Genomic DNA, 20,695 nt, shown 5'->3' on the forward strand with positions numbered 1-20,695 from the left:
TCTACGATTGAACAACAAAATCAAGTAGGAGAAGAAGGTGATAATGAAGATGATAGTAAGACTAATGAAAATGATAATGAGGCTGAGAATAATGGTACCAATATAGAAGAAAATTTTTTAAGTAGTATTTAAAACGATGTCGTTTAGTAAATTAACAAACGTCGTTTACGGTTTAATAGTTGACTTTCCGAGTTTCTAAATTGGCCGAATCAATAAAAAATGAGTGTTAAAATGACCAACATTTAAAAATTGAGGTATTTTTTTGTTCAAACACGAGTTAAAGATTTTTGGCTTTAATTTAAAAGTTCAGAGTTTTATTGTCAGTTTTCTTTATTAAAATCTACACCTAATGATTTTTCTTGTATCTACTACTTTTTAAATATATTTTCTATTTATATGCATAGTTTACATTTTTGGGATTTGAAACCTACATTTCTAAATGTAAAAATATATTAATAAACTCTAAGTCAAACTACTAAAATAAAAAAGCTTCCACAATAAATTTTAAATATGTATCATAATGTTTTTTTATCTGATACTCCAGATTAATTAATTACATATTACAAATGAGGAAAATCTTAATTTATTATGAATATTGACTAAATAATAACTTATGATGGTATAGTAAGATTACAAAGAGGTAAAAGCAAAAGAAAAAAAAAGCTTGAGGAGCAAATATGAAATAAAATAAAACACAGAGCAACAAGGAAGAAAAAAAAGCCCCCCTCAAGATAAGAAAGCTGAGACTTTCTTGCATCGTATAAATACGTCGAGGCTTGAAAAAGTTCATTCATCATCGTTATCGTCTCCAAGTCTCTCCTCTCTATAGGAGGAAGAGAACACAATCTCCAAAGAATGGGGAAATACGCGGAGCTGTTGGATGCAGGCGTGAGAATAGCGGCGAGGTTTCACTCTCACTGTCCTCAGACGGCGCGTCTCTATTACCATCCTCCTTCCGACAACCACCACCATCACGGCGTCACCGACTTAATCGGAGGTGGGGTTTTCAGTGGTTCGGGTCAAGATTCGACCGGGTTGGTAGGTGGGTTAGGAACCGGAACTGCTGCTAGTTGCGGTCTAAAGCCTTCTCAAGGGTATGAAGACGCTAGAGATCTCTTGTTATTCTCTTTTGTCTGATTTATTTCTCCAAAAAAATGAAAAAATAAAATAATTATTATAAATTTTTGATGAGCCAAGTTTTGATTTTGATTTTCTTTTTCTGTTTGCTTTATTGATTGAGACAGCTGTTCTTATGAGGTTCCGTGATACATTTTGTTTCTTGCATGTTCTGTAATGGTACATGTCTTGTTTTGTATTATAACTAAACGATAGAAGAAGACTCATGGATTCAACTGTGTTCTTTACAACCAGATGAGTAAAGATCCACGTCTTTGTTTCGTGTCAAAGAGTTTGGGACCTCTTTACAGTTTCAGCTGACTCCATCCTTTCAACGATCCATACAAAGGTTGAGACTTTTTGAAACCCACAATGTCTTGGATCTCTATGCATGGTGTTACAACTTTGACTTTGTCAGACTCCATTTCCTTCAGATGCTGGCTGCCATAGACGCATGCGCTCAAAGATTTCTTTTTTGGCGCGTCTACCTTTATGTATTCGTCAAAGAAACCTATCAGTTCTACCTTCTTTAGCTCTCTCAGCGCAGCCACCTAACCACAAATAAAACCCCAGTGAGCTATATGATATTAGCTACGAAGAAGGCAAGGTTTAGAGCCATTTTCTCTGATTGAAAGATGGAAAAAGTATGTTCATATGGTACCTCTGCATCTCTACGGTTGAACTTGAGTGTCCCGTTCTGAATCTCTCGCCAGTAAAACATAGATTCCTCGTTCAAATTCTTGTGTTTTTCAAGCTTGATGTCTATCAAAGCTGTTACATTGCTCTGAGGAGTAACTCATGTCAGTTAGTAATGTAGTACTACTTTGGTATACACATGTACTGAGAAGTGATTGCATTGCAGGGGACATCTCTCTTGCAAGTGACTTATAAGAAATGAAAGAACCATCTCACCTTGAATTCCTCATCGCTCATCTCGTAGAGTTTACTCTCAAGGTTCTTGAGTAGTGACTCAACCCTTGAATCAATATGTCCAGGACCCTATAATGCAGTAACAAGAAAGGGTTTATGCAAAGTTTCAATTCACAGAGATAGCAGGCTGATTCTTGTACCTTAACTGAAGACTGGATGATGAACTGTACACCATAGACACCAGAATCATTCCTATGTTACAGAAAAGTGAACACTTTATTTATGTATCAACAAAAACTCATGGGGCACTCTTTAGAATTCCATACCTTTGGGAAAGTGACTTGATGTAACCAAGTTTCTCAACGGTTCTGAGCTGGTGAAAAGTGGCTTGTTTAGCAATAAGATGGAAAAGCTGAAGTTTAATGTTTATGGAGAATTCATCTTGATGAACCTATTAGTGGCAAATGAACTTCTATTAGAACATGGAAAAATCGATATATCAACGTTGACATACCTGAATATAATGCACCAGAGCAGAGTTTTCATTACTAGGGTTTGACCCTTCTTGGCGGTAGATGTATTTCTTTCCGTCTTGGAGTTTAACAACCCTATTTGTCAGCTGGCTGGGAAGGAGAAAACGGTCTGCAAATGGGGGTTGTGTCGTTATAAAGAACATCTTCAATATGTGTGACCATTTCCTCAGCTTCCCTACTCCTAACATTTCCTGAAACGTACATTGTAAATTCTTCAGGACTTAGATAACATGACAGCCACCAAAGAATATAATGCAACATGGAGATATTGTTGATACCTGCTATATAGCATTCAAAGAATGTCCTTGATAACATCATTGGAACAAACTTAGCTAAATCTTCAACTTCCAAGTGAGAAACAGCATCAAAAGCCTCTGTCCATGGCGAGGCCTGATCTTGTAGTACTAGTGAGCAGTAATACTTTGCTTGGTGATCTGGTTGCCGGAACTTGTAATTTTCGTATGCCTTTGTGATCTTTTCCTGTTAAAGGATAGATAACCAGTCAGGTTTAGTAAAATTATGAGTAAAAGAGAGTCTAGAAAGATGGCAGGGTCTAAAATGGTTACCTTGATAACAGAAAATCGATCAGGTTTAACTTCAAAGTTTGCTATCTTTTGAATGATAATTTCCAGAAGAATCCTCAGTTTGTGATTGAAGCCAGCAAGAGTCAGCTAAAAATGAGAAGGAGCAGTTGATATACATGGAAAGTCAATGACCAAAAAGTACAAAGAAATGTGGTGAAACATAAGAATCCTTACACAAAAATATAACTAGACTTCAAAACCATTGTCTGAAAGTCTTAGTCCATAGTGCAGACCAGCTTTCATTGCATTATAAGCTGGAAGATAGAAGCAAAGGATAATGATAGCTAGTGTTCATGAAACAGTAGCAAACTAGGAGTCTTATCATCACTTACTCTTTGAATTGTATCATTTGCTTTATTTTGTAACGCCCAAAAAATCTACATCATATGTAATCTAGAGAATGCCATAGTTGATAGAAAAAATACGGAGATTAACTTACCACATTCATTCAAATAATCCATCAGTAACCGCACAAAAGTATCGGTAAGAGCTGCAGTATCAGGAGAATTGACTGCAAGGGGGCAGTTGAAATCTATCTTAACATATGCTTTTGGTATGGAAAATGTTGTCTCAGGCTTGTACCACAATCTGGAGAAGAGTGACTTCCTCAACAAAACAGGTAAGCCATTCTGTTCCAATTCATAATCATGTGAGATGACTACTTAATAAGTTGAACACTTCAAAAGAGATAGCTTCAAGTAGACTAGTGGAACCAAACCTTGTCCTTATCATCAATTAATGAAAAATTCATAGGAATAAACACATTAGATGCTGGTAGATGCAGCTTTACATTAGGGACAGACTGCATCCACTCCTGAATATATATTTTTAGCACGAATTAATTTTGAACTACCATTAAAGTAGTAAAATCTTAGAGGATAATTACATAAAAAGATGGTACTCTGATTCAGAAACTATGGTTTGTAGATGGAACATGAAACCGAGTCACTTAAGAAAATAAAATTGCAATTGAGTTTGGCGTTGTCAGGAATATTAATATATCAAAAGTAACCTGAATGGTGGATTTGGTTATCTTCTCAAGATAGTAAGCAGTGTTATACCATGGCTCAACCTTGTCAGTTTGCCCTTCAAATTTCTTTGATTCCCAAAAGATTCTGCAAATGTAATGGAATTACTTAAAAGCTTTGACAAAGAGACAGTTTGGATCATGCCAAGAGGACAAGAACACATTATTACCGAACATTGGTAGGACAAAGCTCATCTAGAACCTTTTGTACAGTATCTTGATTAAATTTGGAAGGTAATGCTGAACCAACTAGCCAATCCTTGGTCGGATATATCTGATACATAATTTCAAAGAGAGAACGAGGATTAGGAAGAAGAAAAGTGAAATGTGTAAGTCATGAAATGCAACAACTTCAGTCACATGATCTTGTTTCATATAGGTGGTCAAGTATTGCTTGCCGAGATTGTAACAGAGGTACGCATCTATTCTAATTAAAATGAGAAAGAGAGTATCTACAGAGCAGCTGAAAACAGTATTTATACCTGCATATTTGACGCAACATCTACAACATAAGAAAATGGTTGTATCTTGTCCTGGTAATGAAACTTTGTCTCACAGATAGATGAGAGCTACAATAAAAACAAAAGATGCATTAAAGTCTTTAAATACACTGAGTCAATACAAAGGGTGGAAAACAAACATCAAAGTATATATCAGAGAAGTCAATAACATCCATACCTCATCAAAAATCCACTGGAAAACACCAGACTGTTGTAAGAGCTGAATGTACGTGAATAAAAACCCTAAAACCTCTTGCATACGCTCTGCAATTTCATCAAGAATGAACAGGTATGGAGACTCATTATTACGAATAATACGAGAAAACACAATCTGGAAGCGATTGATTCTGGTGAGTCCTTCTATTCACAACACCACTCAAAATATTAGTTTCCAAATTTAGTTTAGATAACCCATTATAGTTAAAAGTATTATCAACTTAAACATAAAAACTCACACATGGAGACCCATGTATATGCCACACCTATCAGAAATAAAATCATATCATACACATAATGAATGTATCATGTACTCTCTAAACGTCAACCATACCAATAGGTCTACTTGTTTAGCAGTTAGCAAATAGAATAGGAAAGAAAGATAGTTGAAAGCTTATAATAAAACAATATAAACTTTAAAAAAACCCACCATGACCAGCATCAGTAAGATTAATCCGAACTTTGAAAAAAGAATACTCAGTAGTCCAATCTACTTCACAAGCGAACAGTTGTGTTGCCCAACCTGCAATTATTAGGAAGAATTAAGCAGGACTACTAAATGTAGAACTGCTACTAAACAAGTCCACATATAAAGATAGAAAATATTAAGGAAACAAGCAATTGAGATGTTGTTCGTCATGGAATAAGATCAGCAGAAAAGCGACCCAAGAGAATATTTGAGTTCAACTAGATGATGGTTACCATCTCGTACGTAAAACATATAATGGACAACTGCCTACTAAAAATAGTTTTCAACCAATCTCTTATAGGAATAGTCTATTGAACCATATTTTGTTTTCTCAACAAAGAGAACATACCCAAGGTTTTTAAGGCATGAAACAAACTTCCTTCTCCTTCATGACCAATTAGATGACTAAGGTACTTGCATGGTGCTTCTTCATAATGGAGGATGCTTGGAGTTACAGGCCAAAAAATCCTCAGCATATTAATTTGCATTATAGGAACAGACTTCACAAGAATCTAAAACCGATGAAAACAACACCATGGAAGATAGTACCTTAGAAACATTCAGGCATTAACCTATTCTTTGTGTCAAAATAAATGCTAAATCTGCAAAAAAGGGATAAAACCTGCAAATGGTCTGCAGTACATGGCTGACCGGGAAATATAGGGATAGCCTTGTTGGTGTTTCGAATTTCCTGGAACATCTCTTCCACTTGACCTTGAATTTTATCAAGGTTTTCTGAATGCATCCGGAGCAAAGAGAATGTCAGAGATGCTATGTTAATATTCTTATTTATCTGAAAAACAGAAACTTTATAAGTTTATATGCTCCAAAACCTACCCTTTCCATATACAACAAGATGCATGAGGTTGGCAGAATAGTGTTCATCATAGAATTTTATAAGTTCTCTCCTTGTATCAACTCCCTTTGCTTTGGGTCTTTCAAAAAGAGTATCCATCTTACCTAAACACAAATCTCACTTTCTTAGTACGAATGGCACGAAAAAAAACTGACTCTTCTTATGCTTAAGAAAACCAAATATTAATGAAAGAATGCAATTCAACACCACCAAACATAAGGAAGATATGAGACCTGTGATGAATTTGTGGTACGGACAGTCTTCTCTACTTAGATGCTTCTGCAACTGTACAATAAGAAAAGGAATAGTAAACTTAAGTATTCAGTGAATAGTTCTCCAGATTATAAACACCCGATCGGATCTATGTAGCAACTATATAACTAGCAACTTTTACTAGTTAAATGCTTCTCGCCAATTATGGACGGCCTTAGATAAAATTACCAAAAGTTAAAAAAGAAAACCACATTTTCCTACTTAAAATGTACTTTTCCTTTTCATTAAGAATTAATGAAATAAACATGATTTGATGCTATTAAATAGATATCAAAGGAAATTTTCTCAAATAGCTCATTTTCAAGTTTTTGTCACCAAAAAACCATCAAAAAAGAAAATGACCAAAAGAAATTTTCATTAAATCGGCAAAAAACTATTTTTATTTTTGCTTTTAGATATACAAAGTATTTTCCTCCACCATGTGCAACAATATAAATTTTAATTTTAAATTATATTGTAATTTTTTTGTTAATATTTTAGATTTTATTATTGTACCAATATTTTAATATAATTTTTAATATAAATAAACCTAAAATTAAGATAAAATAAACTATTTTGTTTATTTAATTTTCTTATTTAAGTATATATATGTATATATTTAAAATTATACTCTTTGATATATTTTTATCTATTTCTTTTGGTTAATATATATTAAATCAATTTGTATAAAGTTAAGAAAAAATAATATATGAATCATATAACTATCAAAAAGTAAATAAATAGTATTTCTAAAATTTGTAGATATCAAAAGGAAAGTATAGTATTAAAAATTTATATTTTTTAAAAAATTGCATAAATTTTGAAGATATTTTTAGGAATAAAAATTGTATAACTATAAATATAATTAAATAATATTTAAAATTTAAATTTTTTTAATTTTTTATTATATTTTTAATTGTTATATTTGATTATATTTACTTTAGTGATGATGTATAAGTTATTACCATATTCTAAAAAATGTGCCAAAAACATTGTCCATATCCCATTTATTTTATGCATAAACTATTGACATCAATTTTAGTGTGTCATATCACATTTATTTAGTGAAAATAATTGTAGAGAGAGGACACATAAGCAAAATGTGTGAAATCACTAATTTGTAAATAATGTCTAGGAGATAAATATAAATAAATGATAAAAAATAAAGCACACTGCAAAAAAATTTAAATAAATAAATGAATAAATGATCAAATTCGAAATTTTTATTTTTTTTTCCAAAAAACGTTTTTGATTTTTTTTCAAATTTTCTTTTTTTAAAATTCGAAAATACTTTTTAAAACTATTTAAAAAAATATTTTTAAACATTTTAATATTTATTTTTTATTTTAATTTTTTTTAAATCATACCACAAAATCCACACCATAACTCAAAACCCTAAATCTAGATAGGTAACATAGATAATTTTCTATGTAATTTTTCTGAGAGCAAGGGAAATGGAAAATACCTGCCATATTCGCAAGGGATCAATCAACATTGAGAAAATGTAAGCTAACATGAGTCGACAGCATTAATCTCCCTCACTGTGGCATCAGCTGACATTAGTGGTTTGATAAAGAACTGAGAAAGTCTGGTTAAACAAGAACATAACAGAATCCAACACTATCGAAACACAGCTAAGACAATTTAGCAACAAACAAAAGAAGAAGAATGATTCTACCTGTCCAAAGCCTCATAGAAACAGTCGGCGTTCACATCAAAATGGTAGTTTGTTCTTAGACTGGCTGTGTAAGCATTTGCTCTTCCATCATGCTTCATCAAGAGAATTCAAATAATAAAAACGTTCCTTTGTTTTATTATATTGCATTGAAGAGTACATGCAAAACTATATTACCTCAGTGACATACTTCAAGAAACTATGTTCCTCAGGGAACTTCACTTGTATAAAATAGCATATGCTCTGAAAAATCAAGAAAACGGTTCATAGACAGCTCAATGATTTGGTCATTGATGGAAGATATCTAGGAAAGTACCAAGGAAATGAGCTAGCCCGTCCATGCCTTCCGGGTCCGAGAATGAACCTATACCAACGTTCATCGAAGCAGCACACTGAGAGACATAAGAGGTACAAGATTCTTTAGATGTTTGCATAACTCACTCACCTTGTCTGTATCCGGATCGCTAATTAACAACACCACGAGCGAGTTCTTGAGGACAAGTCTCCGATACTTGTTTGTACGGGATTCAGTCGATTAGGTTGAAAGAATTCGAAAATGAAATGACTAAAGACGTTTTATTAGATCTGATCAAAAGGGGTTACAAGAGTGACAAGAGATCAAAGAAACAAGCCGGAGCTGGAAGAGAGCTGGAAAAGATACAAAGCGGTTCGGGGTAAAGGAATGACTTAAACCCTAGATCTAGCTAGTGTGTGTCCCCTTTGTTGTTGCCCTCTCTTCTCCTCTTATAGGCTTTCCTTCTTGCGTGTCCTAGATCCCGTCTCCCTCTGGGCCCTTTTGGTGAGAAGGCCGAATATATGGGCCTTGGTAGAACCCCCTCGGACCGTGCGCTTTTGGTCGCCTTACTCGACGGCTAGAGGCACTCTCGGACTGAGCCGACAGCTTTACTCGCTAAGCCAGATAAGCTCGCGGCTTATTGAGCTAGAGATCATTATTCGATGGGCCTTGTGGAGGGATGAAATCCATCTCCTACAATAAGCCCCCCCCCAGTTCACTTGTGAGCGGCGTAGTGGTCTCAGTGAATTTATGGGTCAGGTTCGTTCGGATAACGAGTTTCTAGCACGAAAGGTACCTTGTTTGGCGTTTTAGTCGCATGCCGTTTTTACTCGGAATCGACAGGTAGTGTATCTTTCTTTTGTCTTTCTGACCATGATTGGACGTGGTTAGTCGCTTCGAGGAAAGATGGACTTTAGTCGCGTGCCGTTTTTACTCGGAGTTGACAGACAGTGTCTCTTTCTTTTGTCTTTCTGACCATCATTGGACGTGTTTAGTCGCTTCGAAGAAAGATAGACTTTAGTCGCGTGCCGTTTTTACTTGGAGTTGACAGAAAGTGTCTCTTTCTTCTGTTTCTCTAATCATCATTGGGCGTGTTTAGTCGTTCCAATGAAATATAAGCTTTAGGCGGTATGTTTGTCATTCACGGTCTTTGAAGTGGTTGGATCGGTATTCCCAGTTTAACCGGAGGCTGATCTGGGTGAGGACCGGTTTAGATCCAAAAAAATCAGAGATTGATTTGGTTCGGCTGGTTCAATTCGGAAACCAGTTTAGGCGAGAAATTGAACCGTCGCGAGTAGGTTTTGGGCATGTAGGCGGCCTTTGAGGCCCATTTAGGCCCTCCTAGACCTAATGATTGCTCTTGGGGGATGTACCTTCTTTTTTGCTATAAATAGGCTCATTTGTTTTGCTTTCGTCATTCTCCTCTGCACACTCAGGTATCCACTTTCTCTCCCTTCTCTCTAGATTTAATTTCTCTCTCTAGATTAGCTTTTGGTGAGTCGGCACCTTCATCGTCGGTTTTAGTCGTCCTCAGAATGACAAGCGCGTCTTTGAAGAGTCGACTATCGCGCGAGGAAAAAGGGAAAGACATCGTTAACACCCCGAGCCCAGATAGAGATTTCACGGCAAATGGTAGTCCGTTAGATTAATTCGATCTGATCCATCGTGACGCCATGCAGGATACGGAGAACATGAGTTTATCTCAGCGTCTTCTAGTCACCGAGTCGCATAGGCAAATTCGCGAGGAAGCCGCCAATCGTACCGACATAGGCGTGAGCAGTGACCGAGAAGACCAGAGTGGTGGTTTGAGAAGTTTGGAGTGTGATGACTCTGGAGCCTCGACGCCTCCACAACGAGCTAATCTGAGGGTTCGCTTCGATCAGATAGACTGCAGGCCTACGGTTTATCATCCTAGCGGGATCTTTGAGGAACTTTCCCCACTTCCTCCGGAATCCTTGCGTGATCCACGGGCTGAAGGCTAGTCATGGAAGAACGTATTTGAGTCTTGTTCCTCTCATAAGTCGGTGAAGGACTTACTGAGGCGGTATGGAGGCGCCAGCATCACATACATTATTCCTTCCAACGGGCAGCGTCCTTGGTCGCCTCCGGTTGGCTACCAGTGTGTCTACGAATCTTATTTCGGGGACCAGATGAAACTGTGGTTCCCCATTCCCCGGCTCGTTACGTCTTATGCGTTTCGTCGGGACATTGCGATCTGCCAATTGCTCAACGGGTCACTGCACATTGCGGTAATGCTGATGGTGATGGCCGCGGAGATAGGCATTTCGATGAGTGTGAGAGTGTTCGAGGAGTTGACTTTCACAAAGGCAGAACCGAAAGCGATATTCTCGGTGAAAATGTGTTCGAACTACAACGTCTTGACCGGGCATCCCAACAAGACGAAAGACTGGCAGCGTTCGTATTTTTACATAAAATGCGACGAATATGCCTTCGCCGAGCCTCCTGGGGATGACTATCGCGTTCTCTAGAATAAAACGCTTGGTAGACAAAGTTTATTAATGTCTCGTCGTACTCAGAGATTCTGACATTGTGTTTCTTTTGTCATTGCAGTTCGCCATCCGAATACGATCGCATACCCGGAGAAGTTCTTTGAGTGTGCCCACAGCCATCTCCGCTGGCCTGATCTTACTCGAGAGTGGATAAGGCGGCAACATGCTCGAATTGCTAGAGGTAAGGTGGTCGGGTTTTTATTTCGTTAATACCTTCCTTCACGCTGACTTCACGTCTCGACCGTCTCTTTTGTTCTGCAGTTGATTGGGAGTCGAGACTTCCGGTTGTGCTTGGCCCTCGTAAATCTCGCCTTTCCTTGTTTACTCGGAAACAACAAAAGCTTTTGAACAAAGCCAGAGAGATGGAGGGAGTTCCAGACTTGAGTGCGTTGCTGAAAGGGAAACTCCAAACGTTGTCGACGAAGTCGTCTTCAGCTGGCGCCTCTGACGCTAGACCTGATCTTGTTGAAGGAGACGTAAACCTGGAGTCATTGGCCCAGAGTCCAAAAAGGAAAGCGACCGGCAAAGCGAAGAAACGTGCCATCGAAGGAGAGCAGTCTGGCTCTCTCTCGAGAAAAATGCTCCTTTGGAGGAGGCCCCGTCTTCTGCTGACGCTTCTAAGGTCTCAAGAAAAAAGAAGAAGAAGAAGAAAGACGGGAAGAAGAGACCTCGTGAGGATCCTTCTATTGCACGACATGAGACCTCGACGGTTGTTGGGGAGGACGATGTGGAGACCCCTGTTCAGACTGGTTCAACTCAAGAATCGCCTGAGGGACGTCCCAAGAAGAGAGTGAAGAAGAAAACGGTGGACGAAGGGGTGGAAGATCCTTCGGGGAGTGGAGGAAAGGCCTCCGGGTCCGGAGGTTAGCCTCGGAATGAGTCTCCATCGAGTGAGAGACTCGCTCCTTCGTCGGCGATGAGGAAGGGTGCTCGGAGTTAAGGCTCTCTGCCGAAGAAGGGGAGAATTGAATTCCCAGATCGTGTGGAGTTCTTGTATGACGAGAAGACTCCTTTAGTGCTCAACCCTCTCCAGTGCGCGGAGCTGACGCGCCAGATCCATGGTGGGACGAGGGAATTGCCGCCAATTGGGGATCTATACTTCAAGGACGAGTACATTGACACTGCTTCTGCGAGCAAACGGGTATCTTACTTTCCTCTCTCCCCCCCCTTTTTTACGAAGTCAACTAATACTTCTCAGTGGACTAAGGGGGACCATCCTTGTTTTTGGCATTGTGCAGAGCGACGGGAGTATGAACTATCTCGTCGATAAATACGACAGCGCATTTAAGCAGACGATGATCCAACTAGGTGCATCGGAAAAACTTGCGCGGACCAGGCTGAGCGTGATCGAGAGATTGTGTGCCGAGAATAAGAAGGCTAGCGACAAAGCGGCTGAGGAGAAAGAAGTTCTTCGAGCTAAATTCGAAGAACTTGAAGGCAAACTAAAAACCAATCGACTCGCGAAGAAGGAGGTGATGCGCGAGAAGGCTCATCTGGAGCAAAACGTTGCTGCCCTTGAGAAGGAGAAGGCAGAACTCGAGGGAGAGAGGGACGCAGTTGTCGAGACGTTAGTCAAGGAGAGGCAGCGCTTGAGGGACTCTCGAATCCGGGAAGTTACTCGCGAGAGGGTCAAGGTCCAAAATGCTATGGCGGACAAGTCCACTTGCTGCTTTGAGACCATTTGGCTCGTCTCGACGCCTTCGAGAAAGCCAAGAGCTTGTATGGGCAGGCATCAGGGACGAGAAAATGCCTCGAGGTAAGAAGGGACAACAGAACGGAGATCCCGTAGGACATGATAGATATCTTTGCAGAGCAGGAGAAGCTTCATGAGGCCGAGGTCGCTAGACTTTGCCTCGACCCGCTCTCCGAGAGCGACCTTACTCTGTCCCCAGTTAACCTTCCTTCTAGATTTGTTAGTGAGGAGTTTATGGCAATGTTCGACCCGTACAGGTCAAATGTCGGCTTGATTGGGTCCGAATCGGCTTCCCAGCTTATTACTTCACGCGAAGTCGGTGAGGATTAGTCCGCGGAGCCGATGGTAGATGTCACATCTTCTCCCATAGAACAGGTTGCGGCTATGGAGGAGAGTAGCCCCGAAAAAGAGAACCTCGAGGTGGACGACGCCTTAGCTCAGAAAGGGGGAACCGAGAAAGTAGGCTCTGAGGGACCTGTTCTTGTTTCCGATACTTCTTCTGAGAGGCGAGAAGACGAGGAGGAGGGAAGTGATCAAGGTAGGAAGACGCCGTCACCGAGACCAAACGAGGAGGAAGGATCAACTCCCATACCACCAACATGCAGTATGCGGATATTCCATTTGCTGCAGAATTCCTTGAAGTTGCCTGACATGAACTGTGATCCATTATCGGTAACGATTTCATAAGGTAGACCGTGGCGGCATATAATGTTCTTCCAGACTAAACCACAGACTTCTTTGTCTGTGACTTGAGCGTAGGCTTCGGCCTCGATCTATTTGGTGAAGTAATCAGTGAGGACGAGAATGAAACATCGCTGGCGGGAGCAGGGAATAGGTCCTATGATGTCCATTGCCCATCGCATGAATGGATACGGTGCGGTCGTCGTTCGTAATATTTCAGTCAGACAATGGATGCTTTGCGCGTGTCGTTGGCACTTGTCGCAGCTTCTAGCGTAGGACTCACAATCTGCATTCATCGTTGGCTAGAAGAAGCCTAGGCTTCTCACTTTGATCGCCAAGGCTCGACCGCCTGAATGGTTCCCTCCAGCGCCTTCATGTGTCTCAGCCATAACCCTTACGGTCTCGTCACCGTGGATGCACTTGAGGAGTACTTTACTCGCGGTCTATCGATGTAGTTCATCGTCAAGGACGACGTAATGGGCGCTGCGTGTTTTTAGTCGACGAGCAGCCCATTTCTCGGTCGGAAGTTCTCCCTTTCTAAGGTAGTCGATGAACTCAGTTCTCCAGTTAGGGCCGAACCCATCAGAAACTGGTGCGTTGGCTTCGGTGACTGGAGCTACGATGATAGTTTGGTCGGTCGAGATAGCGATACTTGGTTTCTCAATGCGGTGTATTGGGATGGTTCGTTTAACCTGATCTCGAAGCTTGCTACCAAGGGCTGCGAGAGCATCGGCACAGACGTTTTCCTCTCTGGGAACTTTGATGAGTTCGAAGAACTTGAACTCTGCTGCTAAACCTTGTTCCAGCTTGAGGTAGGCGTCCATCTGGTCGTTGCGGGCGTCGTAGTCGCCGCTAAACTGACTGGCAACTAACTGTGAGTCACAGTAGGTGCTTAGGTGTTTAGCCTTCATAGCTTTTGCTAAGCGGAGTCCGGCGATCACAGATTCATATTCTTCTTCATTATTCAAAGCCGGGAAACCGAAGCTAAAAGACTGTCTGATAAGTTCTCCTGTCTGATAAGTTCTCCTGTCGGAGACTGCAATTGGACTCCGGCCCCTGCACCTTTGTTGGTCGAAGATCCGTCGACATGAAGTATCCAGTTTGGGTTTGGGAGCGTGAGGTCTTGCTCCAGTTCCGGGGCTAGTTCGACTAAAAAATCCGCAAGAACCTGGGACTTTGCTGCCATTCGGTTCTTGTATGTGATATCGAGTTCACCGAGTTCGATAGCCCACTTCGTTAGTCTTCCGGACCTGTTGGTATTCTGAAGTATTGTTCTGAGGGGCTGGTCGGTTAATACTTCCACCGAATGTGACTGGAAGTACAGGAGAAGCTTTCTTGCTGCTTTGACGACGGCCAGCGCCATCTTCTCCAAGGTCGGGTATCGCGTTTCTGGTCCCGTCATGCGCCTGCTGGTGTAGAAGATTGGCTTTTGTTTGCCGCGATCTTCTTTTATCAGAACACTGCTGACTGCTGCTTGTGACACTGCGACGTAAAGAGATAGAACGTCGCCAACATCTGGCTTGGCGAGTACAGGCGGCGTATTCAGATATTGTTTGAGTTGAGCGAATGCCTCCTCGCATTTTTCATCCCAGATAACCTTCTTGTTACCTCGTAGGAGATCGTAGAATGGCAGACACATGTTGGTGGATCTAAAGATGAACCGATTGAGTGCAGCAATCCTACCCGTGAGCCGTTGGACTTCTCTACTATTTTTTTGGACTTGGGAGGTTTAGGACCGCAGAGATCTGTTTCGGGTTGGCTTCGATTCCTCGTTGTGTTACTATGTAACCAAGGAATTCTCCTGAAGAGACTCCGAATGTGCACTTTGCTGGGTTTAGTTTCATTCCGTATTTGTTGAGAGTTTCGAAGCAATCTTGTAGATGGCTGAGGTGGTCGGCAGCGTGTTGCGATTTAACAAGCATGTCGTCGATGTATACTTACATGGTGACGCCCAGCTTTTCTGCGAACATTTGGTTCACAAGTCGTTGGTAAGTTGCTCCTGCGTTCTTCAGGCCGAATGGCATAACCTTATAGCAGTAGGTTCCCCTATCTGTGATAAAGGCCGTCTTCTCGCGGTCATCAGGGTATATCATGATCTGGTTGTATCCAGAGAAGGCATCCATAAACGTGAGCATCTCGTTTCCGGCTGTAGATTCGACTAAACGGTCGATATTGGGGAGAGGATAGCCGTCCTTCGGGCAGGCTTTATTTAAGTCAGTGAAGTCGACGCAAACGCGCCACTTCCCGTTCTTCTTTTTGACTACTACTGGGTTTGCTAACCATTCAGGGTAGCGTACCTCAGCGATTGAGCCAGCACCGAGTAACTGGTCAACCTCTTCGTTCACGGCTTTTGACCTATCGGCCCAAGCTTTCGTCTCTTTTGTCAGATGGGTTTGAAGGTCGGGTCGTCATTTGGCTCATGAGTCGTTATGGCTGGATCAATTCCTTTCATATCCGCCATGGACCACGCGAACGTAGACACATTCTTCTTGAGGAAGCTGAGAACTGATTGCTGCATATCCTCAGATAGATATGTGCCTATTCGTGCGGTCCGGCTAGGATCAGTGTCGTCAATAGGTATCTCGAGAACTTTGTCTTTTCGGGAACAAACCTTTGAGGTCAGAGGAGAGACAGAGTTAAAGGGTAGAGAGGAGCGTTGGAGCTTGACGGTGGTGACCAGTAATTCCCTAGCGGCCTTCTGATCCCCGCACAACGTTTTGATCTTGCCGTCTGTACCGGGGAACTTGATATACTGGTGATAAGTAGATGGAATTGCTTGCATCGAGTGTATCCAAGGGGTTCCAAGTATGGCATGGTAAGGTGCCTTTGTGCTTACGACAGCGAACTTGACTGTCCTAGTAACTCCACATGTGCGTACCGGAAGGCGGATTGTTCCCAGTATTGTTTCAGAAGATCCATTGAAGCCGGTTAACGTTCTGGAGGACGGTTTAATGTCGTCGAGGTCCACTCCCATCTTTTGCAGGGTTCCTCGTAAGATGAGGTCGACAGAGCTCCATCTATCAATAAGGACCTTGGTGACGTCGTACTCTCCAATTCCAAGGACGACAAGGAGGGAATCGTTGTGGGGAATGTGAATCCCTTCGGTGTCATCAGGCGAGAAAGTTATCGGTGGGTGACTTGGCGGCCTAATCGGCCACCTCTGCGAAGTCGCAACTTGCCGGCGGTAATCCTTGACAGAGCGAACAGAATTTCCGCAGGGAGGAGAACCGCCCATTATGACATTTAGTTTCTGTCTCGTTTCTACTCTCTTGGAATCTAAGAAGGTGCGTAGGTCGGCTGATACATTGTTGTAGTTTTTCGACAACGTAGCGTTGCTTGACGTCTTGGCTTGTTCCAACTGTCTTCTGAGGTCTGTGGGTTTCGAGCGATTAAGCAGAATGCGAAGATCGCATGCGCCGGCGTTGAGTTTATCTCGAAGGTTACCGTTGGAGCATTCCTGATGCTCTTTGGGGTCAAGGTCATCCATTGAGATTCGGCGAGATTTCTTTGCATCCAGCGTTAGCCGGAGATCACTATGCTTGAAACTGTTGTCGTCTTCGGACTCGAGATTTCGTTTCAGAACATCTCTCAGATCTCCGAATTTAGGTGTATCGTCATTCTCGTCGTCTGATGATAAGGTTTGCTGAGAGAGTATAACCTCAATGCCCCTGCGGTTAGCTGGATGTTCTTTGTCGGCCGAGGAGTCTTCCTCGCCGTCATACTTCGGAGTTTTATCCTCGTCTTGTTGCGTTTCGTTTTGGCGGCATTTGCCGGTAGCTTTGCGCTGGGCTCTTCTTTCTTTATTCTTGCTCCAGCTTTTACCGTTTTTGGGCTTAGCTTTTAGGGGTTCGAATTTGAAGTCGCCGCTTGCGAGAGACGAGAGGTAGTGTGCGTAGAGAGACTTGTACTCTGTTGTATCATGCCCTTTGACGTTGTGATATTTGCAATGTTTGGTGAGATCGACAGTTCTGGAAGGGCCTGCCGTTGAACCTGCTGCTGTTGCAGGTTGTGTCACGCAAACAGTATCGACTGGCTTATCAGACGAGTCGAGCTCTCTGACCCATTTGTTCCAACCTTCCCCGCGGACTACCAGAGTTGAAACCGGCACGTTATTCTCGTTGACGACATACATATATCCATCTTTGCGGCCGTTTTTATCGCTAGGAGTGTGCTGGTGCGGTTCTTGTCGCGTGTTGGCCTTTTTCGCCGCTGGAGCTTTTGGTGCGTTCATCTTGCTGAGGATTGCGTTAGTATCTTCTTCCATTCGAATAAAGTTATCAGAACGTGCGATTGCGTCTTGGAGCGACGTAGTTGGATTTTGGTATAAGTCTTCTCGAAACTTGGAGCGAACCCACAATGTGTTCCATAGTGCGTCAATGGCGATGCCGTCCGGGATTTCAATCGTCGAGACTACTGCCTTGAACTTCTCCATGTAGTCGCGGAGGCTCTGGTCTTTGGTTTGGTTGAGGTTCCACAGGCTGGAGGCAGTGGCGCTGCGCTTTGTGAACATAATATACGTCTTGAGGAAAGCCGCTGATAAGTCACAGAAGTTTCCGATTGAGTTCTCCTCTAACTCGGAAAACCAGGTTAGGGCTTGCTCATGGAGAGTCTCGACGAATAGTTGGCAGTAGCCTGCGTCCCTTTCTTCGTCGGAGAGTCGAACCCATGCCATCGCGATATTAAAAGCTGTCATGTGTTCTACCGGGTCTCCTCCAGGTTTGTACTCGGGTAGGCGCAGCTTCTCTATCTTCCTGAGTTGCACACTGGTAAGTGCACTGGTAAAAGGGGTGCACGATGTTGCTGCGAGTACGCTCTCGATTTGTGGAGCCGCACTAGTAGTCTGATGGATCTTCTCGCTCATTTGCTGGAAGCTGAGTTTGAGCTCGGCGATCTCGCTTATGGTTGCGAGATCTGAGCCTGCCGAGGGAGCATCGGCGAAAAGAGTTTCATTAGGTTCCGAGTCGTCTGAGATGTGGTCGCCTCCCGTCGCCGTAGGGTTAGTGTTGAAAAGGCGACGGCGTATCAGCTGGGGACGGCTCGTTTGGCCATCAGGAGCTGTGAGTGCCGCGACCAAAACAGCTAGTTGGTAGTTGGTCGTCTTTTGGACTTCGTCTTGTCGAGCAAGTCGAGCCATGACGGAGCTCATGAAATCTGCGGAGATGGGTGGCGCGGCTTCAGGCGTAGGGGTTGGTTCTCCGCCTGGAGCGCCGAAGGCGGCGTCGTCTTGAGCCATGTAGATCTAGAACGTTACTTTAGTCAACCCCACGGTGGGCGCCAATTGTTTGTACGGGATTCAGTCGATTAGGTTGAAAAAACTCGAAAATGGGATGACCAAAAACGTTTTATTAGGGGTTACAAGAGTGACAAGAGATCAAAGAAACAATCCGGAGCTGGAAGAGCGAGCCGGAAAAGATACAAAACGGTTCGGGGTAAAGGAATGACTTAAACCCTAGATCTAGCCGCCTAGTGTGTGTCCCCTTTGTTGTTGCCCTCTCTTCTCCTCTTATAGGCTTTCCTTCTTGCGTGCCCTAGATCCCGTCTCCTTCTGGGCCTTTTTGGTGAGAAGGCCGAATATATGGGCCTTGGTAGAACCCCCTCGGACCGTGCGCTTTTGTTCGGCTTACTCGACGGCTAGAGGCACTCTCGGACTGAGCCGACAGCTTTACTCGCTAAGCCAGATAAGCTCGCGGCTTATTGGGCTAGAGATCGTTATTCGATGGACCTTGTGGAGGGATGAAATCCATCTCCTACAATACTCTCGCTTGTCCGTTCTTGGTTTCATTGTGTCTCCACCCTCATCCGCCGCAGGGTTCTCTTTTCTAACCGTCATCACCGTTCAGTTTCTTCCGCTTCTTGGTGGGTCAACGCTCTGTAGTCAAAAGTTTTCTCTTTCTTTTTTCTTCAAGTTTCATGCTTATATGATACAAAGAAGATCCAACTATGTAATGATTTTTATATATGCATCCCTTGTCATGCTTCTTGCATCTATATTACTATATTAGGCAAGTCAAATTTTAAAAAATATTAATCATTTTTCATTTAATTATGAATTAAAAACAGTTTACAAAGTCTTATTTTTCTTTTTCCTGTTATTTTTCTTTTTCTTGAGATTCCACAATTCATCCATAATCAGATATATCTTGAAACTCGTTTTTATGCTAAAATTCTGTTGTTGTATGATCAAACAATCTAGTAAAAAGTGCTTTTTGGTTTCTTGTTTCAACTATCATATTTATTTACAATATAGTATATGTTTTAGATTTATGGAAAATTAGAGCATATATAAATTACAAATATATAAATTACAAATACATAAATTAAGTTTGTACACATAACAATCTATAGGCTTGAGTATTCTATGTATTTTGTATAATATTACATTACCTACCCTTGTTCAACCATAACCGTTTGATCATACATACATTTCTCCTCTCTTTTTCTATCCTTTATTTTTTCTTCATCTCCCCTCCCAATTTTATTTGATACTAGTGGTATGTCCGTGCTACGCGCGGGATAGTTGTTATTGTGCAGTCAAGTGAGTTGTATGTGTTTGGAATTGTTTGTGTTGATATTTGTGGGAACCGAAATTCGCACTGTCGATTTTCGTTTAAATAAGGAAACTAGGAAAACCCTAATTTCCCAGAGGACCCGAATATCTGCTAATTACCACACGTCAAGCAATCAGAACACGAGAATAACAACGATAAGAATAAGAAATCGAAAAAGAGAGCAAAGTAGATCTTATCACGAATCTGCGTATGAGCGTTTACAACAAGGTATAAGCCTGGGCTCGAGAGCTGTCGGCGAGATTCCTAGTTCTAGCAACCCTAAGACGGCTAAACCTAATTGAGTCGCAGCTCGAAATAACAAAAACGGAAAATTGCCTAAATTGCTCTAAGTGCTAAGTTTGCTCTCAAAAATCCTCTGCCATGCTCCTCGCCTAGGAAGAAGACGGAAACTCAGAGCCAGCTTGAGCTAGTTCTTTCTCGGCTTGACGACGAACTAGTTCCTCTCGGAAAGAAAGATGACCGGCAACACAAGCCGGCGCTTCCGCCGGAGAAGTTAGAACCGGAGCCGGAGAAGTGGCCTCGCCCATCTCGACGTCGGAATCCTTCTTATCACCTTGGGAGGAAGACATGTTGAAAGGAAAGTTATGAAACTAGAGAGTTTTTTAATTTTTGAATGAGTTTGAAGGAATGAAGAAGGGAAGGTGTGAAGAAAATGAATGACAAGAGCTCACTACTTATAGAAGTATGGATTCGGAATATCGTCTCGACAACTTTTTTTCGCGGAGTTTAAAATGTGAATTTTGTCCAATAAACTTAACCTTGTCAAAGTCATCTATCCGCCCGCTAGAGTCACAACTCTAACGGGCTGGGGCTAACTGTTGGGGTCAAAAACGGTTACGACAAATTTAA

General features: G+C 41.9%; 1 protein-coding gene and 1 pseudogene across 2 annotated transcripts; one reads left to right on the forward strand and one right to left on the reverse strand.

Moving 5' to 3' along the window:
• Positions 1–729: 729 nt before the first annotated feature.
• On the forward strand, positions 730–1,793 carry LOC106300309. 2 transcript variants are annotated; one of them, XM_013736423.1, is made up of 2 exons: positions 730–1,094; positions 1,372–1,793. In XM_013736423.1, exons 1-2 carry the CDS (start codon positions 856–858, stop codon positions 1,373–1,375), a joined length of 243 nt encoding a protein of 80 aa, XP_013591877.1. In that variant the 5' UTR covers positions 730–855; the 3' UTR covers positions 1,376–1,793. The 2 variants fall into 2 exon arrangements, with proteins under 2 accessions (XP_013591877.1, XP_013591876.1); XM_013736422.1 differs by lacking the exon at positions 1,372–1,793 and having other exon boundaries at positions 732–1,349.
• LOC106300307 lies at positions 1,377–19,107 on the reverse strand (annotated as a pseudogene).
• Between the last annotated feature and the right edge of the window lie 1,588 nt (positions 19,108–20,695).

The sequence above is a fragment of the Brassica oleracea genome, chromosome C6, assembly GCF_000695525.1.
Source record: "Brassica oleracea var. oleracea cultivar TO1000 chromosome C6, BOL, whole genome shotgun sequence".
Classification (NCBI taxonomy): domain Eukaryota; kingdom Viridiplantae; phylum Streptophyta; class Magnoliopsida; order Brassicales; family Brassicaceae; genus Brassica; species Brassica oleracea.

Excerpts from the sequence above, each read along its gene's own strand:
- LOC106300309 (XM_013736422.1), top strand. The coding sequence starts at position 856 with ATGGGGAAATACGCGGAGCTGTTGGATGCAGGCGTGAGAATAGCGGCG.